The following is a 14,300-nucleotide window of genomic DNA, read 5'->3' as shown; positions in this document are numbered from 1 at the left end:
CTATAATTTTTCCACAGCTGGAAAAGAAGGGCCTGCTATCAATTTCAGAATCAATGGCATCGCAGACTGGAATTAGAAGGCAGCCCTGTGATCGTCACTCATTCTCGCCCTGGTATTTACGGTATTACATGTCAAACTTTGGCGACTCAGAGGGAACTCACTTATAAAATGCAATTCCCTCTGTGTTGATTAATGTCTCAGAAGATACTTTTCGGGGCTGGGGATGTAGCTCAGTGGTACAGTGTGTGCTTAGCATGCATGAGACCCTGGGTTGAATCCCTAGCACCACATAGGAACGCACACACACAAATGCTTTCCAATTTCCAAAAATAGAAAGGAGAGAAATCTGTGCACTGCATACATTCTATGCTCAAAAGGGAGCTCTTAACACTACTGCGTAATCATTGGCAGAAAGTGGACTTGCTAGGGAATGAACCCCGGCTCTGATCTATAGATCGTGTTGCTGTGTGACAGCGAAGCCTCCCTCTGACGTTCTGGCAAAGGTGGTCAGTTTTGTGACTTTCTCATCCCTGAGTTCTACAGTTGGCAGGATTTTCATGGAGATTTCCACCTCTGACTGCTTAGGGTACAGACTGCTGTGCTAGCAGGAAATTAACTTCGAGCCCTGTCTGGACAAACTCTTTAAAGGAAACAGCCTGCAATCTTTGACACAACAGGAATGGACATGACACAAGCACAGACAGAGGAAGGAAATTTACAGGCTTGCTAGATACTGAGCATGAAGCAAGCGGGGAACTCTGCATATCTAACTGAACTGTAGTTCACTAGAGCGAAATACAGGCAGAATTTGTGTGCTCAAGCTAATTACTCCATGATTCTGGGCTCCTTGTGTACCCAGTAAGGATTCACAAATGGAGAGCCAGATTTTCCATCTCATCTTCTTATTCAAAAAATAAACTGGGGAATGAGAACATAAAGGGGACTCTCGGCCTCTGAGGATTTTAGACTCAGGATTTTGATGGCTCTCAAACCTTTAAAGGTTCCCAAGGGAGGAACTGGTCAGGTCACTGAAGATGTGGCCTTCATGGGGCTGGCCCTATGGGACGAGGGGGGACAGCGAGACAGCCTAGATGACCGCCCATGTGGACAGGCCACTTGCCTTGGCTCTGTCACACATGACCTCAGTTAATCTTCCCCACGTCACTCTGTGGGCTAAAAATGATCATCTCATTTTACTGAAGTAGGAAGGGAGCTCTGTAGGAGCCGAGGTGATAATTACCAATTTGGGATTGGAAAAGGTCTTGGTCCAGGGAACAACAGAGGTATAAAAGGACACACTTCGGTCGACCTGAGCCTGGTCTTTCAGGAGGAAATGCTTCTCTATGCCAGGTTCCTTTTATAATGTTTATTCAAAATCAAGAAAATGCCTCCGATGGCTTTTAATTTTTCCTAAGGTAAAAATTATTCCCCTTATAAGCAAATTCTCTCTAACAAGAAACACAAATAACCACACACTTTTAAAACCCCCCCTCCCCCCCCCCCCCCCCCCCCCCGGTTTTTGCCTCACTGCAAAACGTAAGGCAACCAACCAGTTTTCTGAGCTTATGAGAAACATCTACAGTGGTGCACGTGTAAGGGTTTTGCTGCCCTTGACGTCCACGTACGCCTTGGCGCACCACACGGCCGGTGTGTGTGGGCCGCACTGTGCAGGCGCGTGCAGGTGCGCTCTCCGGTGCCTGCGCAACGTCGGACTCACCCAGTGGCACTTTCCTCAGAACACATCCCCATCGTTAAGTGACACATGATGTACATTTGATTAAAAATAGGAGCAAATGGAGAGGCACTTCCCCCAGGGGGACATGCCTCTGTGCTGAAGGAGCCCCGCTTCCAGCCTGAACAGTCAGGTGGGGACAGGTGGGAGGGAGGAAGTGGATTGCCTGTGCCCAACTTACGGCTCATCAAAGAAACTGAGAGCACATCCCTCAAGGCCAGCTCCAGCCACCCCTTCTGGGAGCTCCACTCCGACCGGGGAGCCTTTCCTGCCACGTAGAGCACATCTTCCCTTCTGCTGCCACACCCCACAGTTAAACACCGAAGGCCACGAGGGCCCTGTCTCATACTGCTCTGGAACAGGTTGTCAGAACTAGTGCCTGCTAGGGTTTGGGTTCCTAGTGAGCAGGTGCCACATCGGCCCCGCTGGTACCTACTGGTGCAGAACATCTGCAATAAACACTTTTCCATCTGTTTCAGTCCTTCATTCCTAAAACCAACCACCACAACCTCTCCTCCCCTTCTGTGAACTATGCTTCAAAGTCATTATCTCACAGAACTTTAAAACAGCCTCAACGTTATAAAGGGGCCGGGGGTGCTGCTCAGTGGTAAAGCACATGCTTAGCCTCTGTGAGGCCCTGAGCGCCCCCACCCCCAACCCCTAGGTCAACAGCAAAGGGCCATGCATAACTGAAATGAAGAGGAGAAATGAAACACCGTAAATATTCACTGCACGGCAGGCCCTGTGCTGGAAGCTTTTGCAATTACTGCCTTGTTTAAGGCTCCCATGGTGCTGTGGATGGCTTTTGTTAGCTCATGTTACAGACAAGAAACCTAAGGCTCAAAAAGTCTAGGTCCTGGAGCCACACCGATCTTGAAATTGCTCAAGAGTCAAAGAATTAGGAAGCTACAGTAAAGGGAAGCAGTCCCTTAATGGTACTAAATTGGAATACAATTTATAAGTATTAACCTGAATCATAAGATATACAGATTGCCCTCAGGTGATGATTCTCCCCCACTCCCACCCCACAAAGAATGGGTTCTTTCTGTTCACTTCTAGCTCAACAGATTTGTGAATATTGTCATCTGCTCTTTCAATCCAACAAATCCTAATTACTGCCGATCTTAAATGTATTAAACAGTGTTTAAGCCTGAGAATTTAGTCAAGTCCAATATCCTAGCCTACCACCCAAGTAGAGTCCTTTCTTTGTATTGTAATAAAATACATTCTTTCCAGTTCAGATTGTCTTTCTCCTAGTCAAACATAGACACCGTGTCAAAACCTGCCTCTAATTATTATACCTACTCTGCAATGAATGACCACAAACCGTGGGGGTAAACACCTTTCAACACCAGGCACGCGGAATCTCCTATGTGTTACCTTACATGCCTCGGCCTATTTGCTAACCGGGTCGCAGATGAAAGGTGCTTCCTTTGGGCTGCAATGAAGGCCACACACTCCTCCTGCAGATCCACAGCCTTACGCAATTTTAATCTGCAGCCATTAGGGTGAAACTTCAAGGTAAACACCATTAAGACTTCAGAAGTATACACCGTACATAGGTGTCCAGTCTAGGTAAAAATAGGGCTTGGGAAAGAAGAGCCTGCCCGTGAGCTGGGGGCTTTGGTCCCACTGTTAGATCTCACCTGTTGGGTTTGCAGGAATATCCAGGAGGGTCTTCAACAGCTTCATATCTTTAATGTTGTGGATATAAATGGACTCCTCCAGGCAAACCAGCAGCCTCTGTAATCACACAGACTCATCAGTCTCCCACACCCATTCCTTGAAAAGGGCCCACCAAATCCAAATCAAATCATTCCTCCTACTTATGAGTCCTAACTCAAGTCGGTGCATAAAGGAGAAAGAATTTTGATGATGCCTTTTGAAGATTATGTTTATGAATTTACACACACATGCACACACACATTATTCACTTGAACAGAAACTTAAAATACAAGATCCTAAGAAACTTTATTTAGAAATTGAGTTTTCTCTTTCCTTCCTTTCTTCCTTTTGGTATTTCCCTTTATCTTTAGAACAGGGATATCTGAACATTTGAGTAGAATCCTTTTTCAATTTTGAGTAACCACCTCCATTCTTATCCCCACTTGACAGGATGATAACAAAGTTCTCCCCCTTACACAAATGAGGGTTTCTTTGCACTTTCTGTATAACCAAAATTTTACCCCTCTCCAAATACATGTGGAGTATCTCTACTTCAAAAATTTGAATGTGCCAGTGAAGTTCGACCCCTAGTGTGAGAGACTTCAGATTTAGAGGCATTTTAGAGTTTGGATTTTCAGATCAGGGATGTTCAACCATCAAAGTGCCTTTGATTCCAAGAACGTCAGTTACCTAAAAATACTACAAAAAGGAGGCAGGCTCTCCTCCAAAGAAGCCTGCCTGATTGTTTTCCCAGGAAGGCTCTTCACAGCTCAGAAAAATGGGGACCGCTGACTTTCACCAAGCCGAAAAATAAAGTTTAAACAATTTCCTCTATTTTACTTAAGGTCTGAGAGGTAAAAATACCTTTAACAGGGTCTCAAACTGATGACAAATATTAGTGTTTCACCATGAATATCTACTCTCTGACTGACCTCCTCTGCCTTCTGCCAGCAGGTGCCTGGAGTGGGTGATACTACTCTCTGGTTATTTCTGTCCTGAGGTTTCTAAGTCCTCCAGCTCTGCCCACCCTGCCTGGGGTCCCCAGGGCAGCAGGGCCCTTCCTACATGTGCCTCTAGCAGGCAGCCCCTCTCTGAGCGTGCCCAATCTGATCTGCATCCTTTCCCACGGGCTCCAACAGCACCAGCTGCTCTGTGTCCCACTCAGCTGAATTTCAGGTCACCCCCACGCTGGCTGAAGACAAGAATAAAAAGGGAGAGAAGCAGACAGAAGCAGGGGAGGGAGGAGGAGACACTTGGTCTTCATCTACATCTTGGCTGCGTGAGAGCGCCTTCCAGGTTGAGCCTGACCTGGTAACTGTATTCCTAACCATCTCAACCAGAACTCAATCAGTCTCGGCAGAACCACGGCCTTGTTTCAGCCCAGCCCCGTTATTCTGACTTTCATCTACTTTCCTACGTTTTATAAGTAATTACTTCTTTTTATAAATTAAGAAAATTTTACAGAATTTACCTTTAAGCACCATTGACTTAGCCTCAGAGGCTTGGGTCTGCTCAACCTGTAGTTGAATAGCAGGGAGCAGATGGTCATAGAATTGTAAAAGTTTGTGAATCTAAATACACATCTGGTTTACTGTCTTTATTCTGTAAAATATGCTTCCCAATTAAATTCAAGGGGAAAATAATATTAAATAAAAATGAAACATATCACAATTCCTAAGAATGTTTTTCTTTATATTCAGAGGAAAATGGGGATTTTATTTCCTTGTAACTTGTGTGCACATCTCTAATTTCCCCCTGGTGTTGTGGGACGGTGCCTGAAGATGCCAGGGTGGGCCGACCACGACAGGACGGGACACAACGCACTGCCTTCCCCCTTTGCATTCCCCTGGGTGATGTCTCTGCGGGGCCCCAGGACCCCCACCTGGCCAGGAGAGGCTGCAGCACTCTATTGCCTAATCCAAAGTTAAGTTCCAAACCTGGAAGTTGTAAGAAAAGCAAACCACAAACACTTTCCAGGTCTGCTTCAAATCATTTTCTTAGGAGAAGAAAAGCTGAAGGAAGGGCGACTGGTGGGTCTGGCTCTCTTTGAGCTTCGTGCTGGGTGTGTTCCTGTCCCCTCAAGTTGGGAAATGAGAACCTGAAGTTGACAAGTGCTTGACTGAGCAGAGCTGGTGCTTAAAGGTTAGCAGACACTTGAACAAACCTTCCTTGTCCCGTTCGCTAATGAAAATACCAGGGAGGAAGAAAGAAATCAAACAAGTAAATACAGGAGATACCATTTGAGGGTCCTGGTCTTTACAGAACATTTGACTAAGCAGTCTCAAAAAGATAGGTGCCAAAAAAAAAAAAAAACCAAAAAACAAACAAACAAACAAACAAAAAAACAACCATTTAATCTTTAAATACTGGCCACTACTCTGTGCAAAAATAAAAATAAAAATTCTGCAATAAAACTTAACATGCTACCAACAGATCTCAGAGAAAGCACTTGAGCCAAGAATTCTGTTTACAAGCCTTCAAGTAGAAAACTCACAAACTGCTCTTCCCTCCCTTGTTGAGACCTGGACTTCTTTCCTTCTTCACGTCTACTACTCTTCCCTGAAAAGTCCCCATCTTTATTTCTCACGCCACCTTCTACCCCACTCCTTCCTATGGACTTCAGTGGAAAGATAATCAATCACAGTAGCTGATCGGCTCAAAGCCACAACCCCTTCCTTCTCAGAAACTTAGGAAAGCACCTAATTTGTCTCATTGTAAAAGGAAATTAACTAGCACTTAAGAGTATAGATGCAAAGAACGAAAAAATATGGTCCTTAGTGAATACCGCTGTCTCCATTTTCTTGGGTACTTAACAGATAGCTCTGCAGGCCCACCCAGAGGGTCTCTTTATTTAATTATTTAATAGTCCTTCAGGAAACAGACACTTATGAACCCTGTTCTTCCATGGCTTATAGCAGTGAATTGAAATACCAAGGCCCCTGCTCTCATAGGAAAGTCAGTTCCAAGGGAAATCTTTTAATATCCTAATTAACAAGAATTTATACTTTAAAGGGGATATAGTACATATCTGAGATGAGAACAATCCATCCTTCGACAAAGAAAACACTATAAGAAAACATCTTGAAGGGTTTGCTGGAGAAGGAAAAATGGAAGCCAGGAGACTGAAAAGCTGGCCCAGCAGGAAAGCCCAGGTAGATGGCGGTGGAGGGGTGGTTACACTGGCTTCAGAACTAACCCAGGAGGACCAGGCTCCACCCGGCGCCTCCTCCTCAGAGGCATGACCATCATCGGCGATGAACGCCACCATCTAGGGCCAAGACCAGAAGAGTTGCTTCTCTGGTGTAAGGTCCCTGTGGGCTCATTGGACAGACCCAAGCCGGAGATCTGACCCATCTTTACTGGTGGAGCCTGCACCCAGAGGAAGGTGCACCTAGCCAGCCTGTGTCCAACACTCAGGAGCCAGTAAAGACCAGGGAGGACATGTCACTAAAACTAGCACATGGCTAGTGCTACACTGTCCCCCTATGACCCCAGACTGTGTGTTAAAATGCTCTTTAGCCTGTAATCCCAGTGGCTTGGGAGGCTGAGACAGGAAGATCTTGAGTTCAAAGCCAGCCTCAGCAAGAGGAAGGTATTAAGCAACTCAGTAAGAGTCTGTCGCTAAATAAAATACAAAACAGGGTTGGAGGTGTGGCTCAGTGGTCAAGTACCCCTGCATCTAATGCTTTTTGGCCATGTATGTTTTAAAGACAGTCCTCTTTGAAGATGTCTTTTCCTTTGTTCAGTGAGCAGAAGCCTGAGGAACTTGGCCTACTCACCTGCCGGTTCAGTCTTATGGACAAGATGTTGCTGGAGTAGCTGTAATTACAGATCTCTGTGCCCTTCTTGAAGTGGTACACGTTCATCTGCCGTGGTTTTGTGTGACTGACCACCACCACCAGGCTGCTGGAGAAGAGGCGTTCCACAATGTAGACATCAGGGATTTCATCTGGGAGGGAGGGAAAGCGGCAGCATGTTCTCACGGATGGCTCACTACTCTGGGCACAGTGTACATGGGTCCACTGATGTGCCCTCTGTCAGCACATGTTTGCAATGACCCACCTCCACCAGGGAGTTTAACTATCCCCAGGGCAGATGTCCTTTGCAAATATCTACAGCGAAGACATAGAGACTGAGACACAAACTCAGGATCTCCGGAGCTACGTCAGACACTGTGTGCACAGAGGTATCACCTCTCTAGTCCCGCGGGTGCCACTGTTTGCTCTGTAAAGTACATTCCGGAGGTTTGGACCATCTCAATCTGTCCTTGCCCTGTGAAGATTCTGAGGGAGTAATTATCCAGGTGGGAGATCCTATATTCAGAATTCTTCTTGTCCTGCTAGAGGGGCACCACTCTTGGGGCTGGGACAGTAACACAGTTAATTCTGTACCCGCTCCCCATTTTTCTGTGCTGTCTGTCCCTCTCTGGAATCCCCATCCTGTTGAAGACCATCTGAACATGAGTATTATGGAAAGTACTACTGTACTCAGGAGGAAGGTATGTAACCTTTGAGCACCCACAGGTAAGGCCTCGATGTCTTTCTGAGACCATCTTGTCATACGTGTGCCTCGCTTGTGCTTGGGCAAGTCCCATGGGCTAGAACAATATGAGGCAGATACTGAGCAAAATACTCACAAAAATAAAAATAACTTCTTACAAATGAATTAGGAGCCCAAAATATTATTTACTAAACCATTTTCTTTCTAGGAAACCCAACAGTTCTGTATTCTTCACTGTTACGATGGCATTCAGTATTACCCAGAGGAGACCAGAATCACATTTCTAAGCGGAATTATTTTTAATATTCACTAGAAATAATTCAGCATCTAATATGGGATGTGTACATAGGAGAGTATTGCTTTATTAAAAGCAAATGAATTACCACCCTGATCGAATAGTATCAACATTCTGCAGTGCCAAAAAATGTCAAGAAGTCACAAGTGACCTTTTGGTTTGACAATTGTAAAAATTGATGACTGTGCATATAAGTATATGGAAAAGTATCAGCAATTTGATTTCAAATGAAGGATTTCTTAATCAAGAAAGCAAATGTTACTTCAGCTAGGGCCAAATTTTAATAAGAGCTTCCTTGTGCTTTTTTTTTTTTTTTTTTTAAGCAAGTGGACACTGATTTATATTTAGGTCTAAAAAATACTGACCCCTTAGGTTTGATGATTAAGGGAGTGAAAATCAGAAGACTGAAGATTAAAGTCTAGAGAGACTTTAATCCCCCTCCCCCACCTCTCTCTCACACACTTACTGCTTCCATGGACTTGGTCCAGTTGCTCCACAGAACTCAAAGAAAACAGCTTGTAGCCAGCTTTGGTTCCAATTGCTAGGGATCTGGGAAAGATAATGATAGTGTGGGAATGACAACAGGTACTGTATTCCAACCACAGATCCATCTGAAAAGAGATACCCCTTTCTCTCTAGGCTCAGAAGATGCAGGCAAATATCCATCTCCCAGGAACTTCCTAAATGGCAAAGCATGCGGTGGCAGGCAGGTACAGTAAAAGGAAAAAGATCAAAAGCCATATATACATATGAATCTGGGTTTGTGTGTCTGTGTGTGTGTGTGTAAAAGGAAACAGTTAAGTGACAGAAACTGCCTGAGCTCAGTCATCAAACAAAATATCAAACTCACCAGCCATGATGTTTGCCCAGCTGGCAGGTTCAGGAAAAATGGAATGTTTAAGACTATTCATAACAGCTCTCCCTGAAACACATTTAAGGGGTCTTCTTGTTGTTTGAGAAGCACTTTATCAGGAAGTAAATTATTTTTTTCTTCCTTTAATGACATTTTTGGTTTTGCATTTTAAATAGAAATACATGTGACTAGTAGAGTTGGTCACTGGTAGGTAAAATTGGATAGATGCTTCCTTTCATCAGTTTCCAAAAAAAATATCCCTGATAAAGTACATAAAGTACTTTAGAAACTTGTAAACTCCATTGGGGAGTTTAACTAGATTTTTTTTTTTTTTTTTAACTTCAAGTACTCACATGCAGCCAGGTTTGAGAACTCTCCTTTGTGCTATGTTTCATAAAGCTATTATTACAACCAACAAATAAAATGAAAACTAAACACTTATCTGGTTCAATGTGGGCTAAAAAAAATCTAGTTTTCTTAATTTTCCAATTTTCAACCACTGGATAAAAGCAAGTATGAATCCAGATTTCCTTGCTCTCATGACAAGAAAAAACAGGTCAGCTTTGCCCAGCTCCTGGGAGTCCACCCCCAGCTCCCTCCTACTCTGCTCTCAGCATCTCATCGATGACCGGAACCTTGCACAGAACAAACTCAGAATAAGCAGCCTGACCTGGAGTACTTCTGCCCTGGGTAGATGGGATGTCAAAATTTAAATGGGCCTTAAAATGGCTTAGTCCAACTTCTCCATTTAAAACAAATGTATGCAAAGGTGAGACTCCTTCTTCCCAGGGACACATACATTAAAACAAGATATGTACAAACTGGGTGCCAAGGCTCTGGTTTCCCCATTCTAAAAAAGAGGTCACACGATTTTTCCCGGGGTGGTGGGGGGGAGATTTTTTTTTCCCATCCAAACATCTGTTCTTTCCTGAGACACAGGGACAGGTAACTACAGTCAACTTTTAATCAGTAAGGTAGCTGGTTCTGTCCTTTAGCCCTCCTGCCACCCATCTGTTGAGTAGCTGAAATGGTGTCTGAACATTCGCAGGAGGGCAGTAGTACAGTTAGAACTGGGAGCTGGTATCCAGAACCTCAGACACACAGAACTGGAAAAAAGTGAGGAGCCAGGTCCAGTGACACTCCCCTGTAATCCCAGGGCTCAGGAGGCTGAGGCAGGAGGATTGCAGGTTTGTGGCCAGCCTCTGCACTTAAGAATACCCTATCTCATAATAAAAAATTAAAAAGGGGGGAGATGGAGCTCAATGGTAAAGTGCCCCTGGATTCAATCTCCAGTACCAAAAAAAGCAACTGAGGAGTGTCTTAGAACTTGAAAACATACTCTCTAGTGACTACTGTTGTTAAATTCTCTTCACTTAAGTTTTTGTACCTACATATAGACAATTTGCAAGCTAAGGTTTGTAAAGCTTATAAGGAAAAAAATTACTGTAACTAGAGTCTTATAAAATTAACCAAAAGATTTAGCAATTTTTAAAGTAAGTTTCAAAACATAAGCCTTTCTCCTGGGACTGAAGAATTTTTGCTTGTTTTGATTTTTGAGACATGGTCTTGCCATGCTGGTCTCAAACTTGTTGGCTCAAGTGATCCTCCTGCTTCAACCTCTGGAGTAGCTGGGACTACAAGGATGTGATACTGTGTCTGGTTCAGAATAATTTTATACATAAGAAAATGTCAAAGTGATCACTCTTATGTTTTAAATGCTTGCTCAATGGCCACAGAGACTCTGAATCAAGGAATTCAAACTTATACCTTATAAATAAGAGCTTCCTATAGAAATAAAATTCTTTTTTTAATACTGAAAAATTGTTATTTGACAGATAACTTCTGAATTAATATAAATAAATGACAATGACATATATGCACTAATTCAAAATATTTTCACTAAGCACCATGTTAACAGAGAAACAAAATTCTTATCATTGTTCATGGGAATGGAGTTTAGGGCAAGTATATATCATTCATCAAATTTAAAAATGTATCCGAGGTATGAAACATAGGGCCAAGCACAAAGTTGGAACACAGGACACTGGTAAGGATTGCTTCTCTTTACCTAGCTTTTCCAGACATACTGAACTCCACACTCAGCCTATATTTATAGAAAAAGACACACTGATATATCTGAATGTATTCAGAAAGGGGCTTGACTTATTTTAAAATCCAATGTCATACCTTCCGTGGCTCAAAGTAACTGTGTGACAAGAAGTTTTATTTATAGTGAGACAGAGCTGCCCAGCAGAGCCTTCATCCAAGAAAAGAGGACTGACAGTAGGGACTAAGACAATGAACTTTCAAAGCACCCTACAGTTTTGAAAATAACATTTGGATCCAATTGCTGTAGAAAGCTGGGACTTACTCTGGAATTATTTAATAACTGCAGCAAAGAATTATATCTTTTTTTCAAATCTAATACTATCACAATGCAGAATCTGGAATATTTACTACTTAGAAGTAAACTAATTGCCTTTCTTAACCTATGTTTAATTGAGAAGAAAAACACCACCCAGGCATTTCAACAGACATATTCTCTTTCAAAACGTCTCTTGCAAAACTTCAGATTTTTATCCGTACTATCATGTGGGTTTCAACCTATGTGCAGATCTTAAAAACAGTTCAGTAGATTGCAAGCAGCTTTTAAAAAATGACAGAAAAATACCAGAGGGTATGGCACATGATATTTGTGGATATTGTACTATATGGGTATTGGGAGTTGTTGTAATATGTGATTTTTATTGTGGGTTGTGGTACAAAAAAAAAAAAAAAACAACAAAAAAACCAGCTTGAAAGGCACTCATCTAATCATGCTGTCAAGCAACTTGATTACACATACAGTTTTTTCAAACAAAGGCATATTGTTCAGTACAGGGTGTTTTTAAACAGAAGCACAAAGGAAAAGACAACCAGGGCTGCTTATGGTACTCTATGGTCTTAATTACACCACTGAATGTTCAATATTAGCATAGCTCAGTCAGTCCCCTGACTCCGGACAAGGAACACAACAGAAACTGGTACAGCAGGAAATGGGAAACTGGGAAGTGGTCATCCCTGCCTGATCTGTCTGATGCTCCGGGTGCACATTCCAAAGAGATTATTCCATATGGTCCCCAGGTCTGCTTCCACGAAAAGAAGGAAAGAAACAGGCGTTTGCTTCTAAGACAACCCTGCAGATTCAGTAATCCCCAGTTCTGTGACCAAAGTCCAAATGTGAACATCAAAGTGAAACATTAAAAATCCACTCCAAAGCAACAGGCTGGAGCTCCTGCTTCCGGGAGAGAAAGCAGTCTGGGCCCAAGAAAGGACCCCTGGACTCCCAGAGGGGATTCTGCGTGACTGGGTGGGCAAGGGGAAAAAACAATCAGAGAAATGAAAGGTTTCTTACATCCAAAGTGGCCAGGCAAGATGCCCTGAGCTGGGGCTAGCGTCGCCGCAGGGATAGGCTGCCTCTTCGTCTGAGGCCCTGCCCAAATGCCACGTTGAGATGCTCAAGGACAAATGGGAAAGTTTTTCCCGTACTCCCATCTTCCTGGGCCCTAACCACACCGTCTTGGGTTAACTTGCAACTTTCCCCTCCCCTTCCATCTCCTTTGTTTTGGATATTGCCCCTCCTTCTCAGGGCCCCCAGCCCCCACACCTTGGTCACTAGCTTTCCCACTGCCCCGTCCTCCCCACCCCCATACTCCGTGGCCTCCCTCAGTCCACCGCCCTTTGCTAACTTCCTCCCTTCACCCCGTCCAGCCCCTCCTGGCTCTCGGCTGGCAGTGGGGGGGGGGGGGGGGGGTCGCAGTGGGATCAAACGCCACCGCCCAGGGAGGGGCGCACACGACCCCTGCGATGCAACCGCTGGCTGTCCCGCCGAGGCCCTCTCGGCTGGCAAGCCCGCGCCTCTCTCGCCACAAGTTGCGTTGGGACAACACCCTTTGGTCGCGATATTCTGTTTCCCACTTCCCTGGCAGGGGCTGGCGCCGCAGCTTACGTGCAGTCTTGGTTGAAAGAGAAGCAGCTGAGCGCCGCCTCGACCCCGCCCGGGGGCACGTCCGCGGCCTCGGCCTCCATCGGGGGCTCGACCCGGGAAGCCGTAGCTCCGAGCCGGCGACAGCCACCTCAGCAGCCCGCCCGCGCCGGCTCCCCGGGTCGGGGCTCCGGCCCCGCCCCGCCCCGCCCCGCCCATAGCCTCGCCCTCGGGTCGCCCCGCCCACTGGTCTCCGGAACCCAGCAGCTGACAGGGCGGGGCAACTCGGCCGGCCACCATTGGCCACAAGCCCAGGCCGCGGCGGGCGAGCTCCGCCCCCTCTACCAATCCGTGGCGAGGGTGGGCGGGACCGCTCCACTGAAGACCCGTCCCCGAATCAGCCTCTCGGCTCTCCATTGGTCGAATGTGCGTGAAGCAAAGGCTGCAGGCCACGTGGTCGTGTTTTCATTGCCAGAGCCGCCCAGCAGGGAGCGAGCAGCCAAGACCTAGCGCGGCTGTGGCTGGACCTGCTGGCTGCGGTCCGGCATCTGCGTCAGACCGCCGCCCGGAGACCGGCGGACGCGCTGCTTCCCACCCCACCCAAACCCCTGTCATGTGTAACTCTTTGCTTATTAAACTTACGGAATTTAGTAGACGGCGTTAGACGCCAAAGCCCCACCCTTTTTGTAGAGTCCTTAAACTACTTTGAGAGGAGTTCCCCCAACAGGGCTGCTAGACTAGGCACTTAGGAAATCATCTTATCGTGCGGTTGAGAATTCTTACCAATGCCAAGCACTACATTAATTGTGTTTATTATCTTGTTGACTTCCTATGGAACCCTGTGTGGAAAATATAATTGTGCCCAATTTATACAGGAAGCAATTGAAGCCCTGAGTGGTCAAACGATTAGTCTAAATGTAACAATAGATTGTAGAATGTGTATTTTTCTTTCAAGATCTGCGCGCGGAATGACTTTGCTAAACTGTATTTAAAACAAGAGCTGATTTGTAGCTGCAAAAATGAAAGTATCCCGATGCAGTAGTTTAGGAAAGGGATAAAGTCTCGAAGACATAGCACAATTAGAAACGCGTGTAATTCGAGCTGAATTCTGAGAAAGGATTTTTTTTTTTTTTTCCTCCAGGCTAAATACGTGTTGCAGCGCTATGGAATTACTCTTAAAACATCTTGTGAATCAACTTCTGCCAGCCTTGGATTTATAATTCGTGGCCAATTTTTAATCATGTCTTCAACTTTTAAGATGAAATGAGTTTAATTATTGTTATAGCTCAAC

General features: G+C 45.0%; 1 protein-coding gene across 1 annotated transcript in view; it reads right to left on the bottom strand.

Annotated features, from left to right (window-relative positions):
- WIPI1 (WD repeat domain, phosphoinositide interacting 1) overlaps positions 1-13,202 on the bottom strand; it is a 28,222-nt gene extending 15,020 nt beyond the window's left edge. Inside the window, exons 1-4 of the mRNA XM_079131994.1 lie at positions 13,034-13,202; positions 8,659-8,741; positions 7,177-7,346; positions 3,379-3,475 (exon numbers count right to left, since the gene is read on the bottom strand). Of these exons, the coding sequence (XP_078988120.1) occupies positions 3,379-3,475; positions 7,177-7,346; positions 8,659-8,741; positions 13,034-13,113 (430 nt within the window). The 5' untranslated portion in view covers positions 13,114-13,202. The remainder of the gene's footprint in view (positions 1-3,378; positions 3,476-7,176; positions 7,347-8,658; positions 8,742-13,033) is intronic.
- Positions 13,203-14,300: the final 1,098 nt, after the last annotated feature.

The sequence above is a fragment of the Sciurus vulgaris genome (genome assembly GCF_902686455.1).
Source record: "Sciurus vulgaris genome assembly, chromosome: 3".
NCBI lineage: Eukaryota > Metazoa > Chordata > Mammalia > Rodentia > Sciuridae > Sciurus > Sciurus vulgaris.
This window is presented reverse-complemented; position numbering and strand designations above follow the sequence as displayed.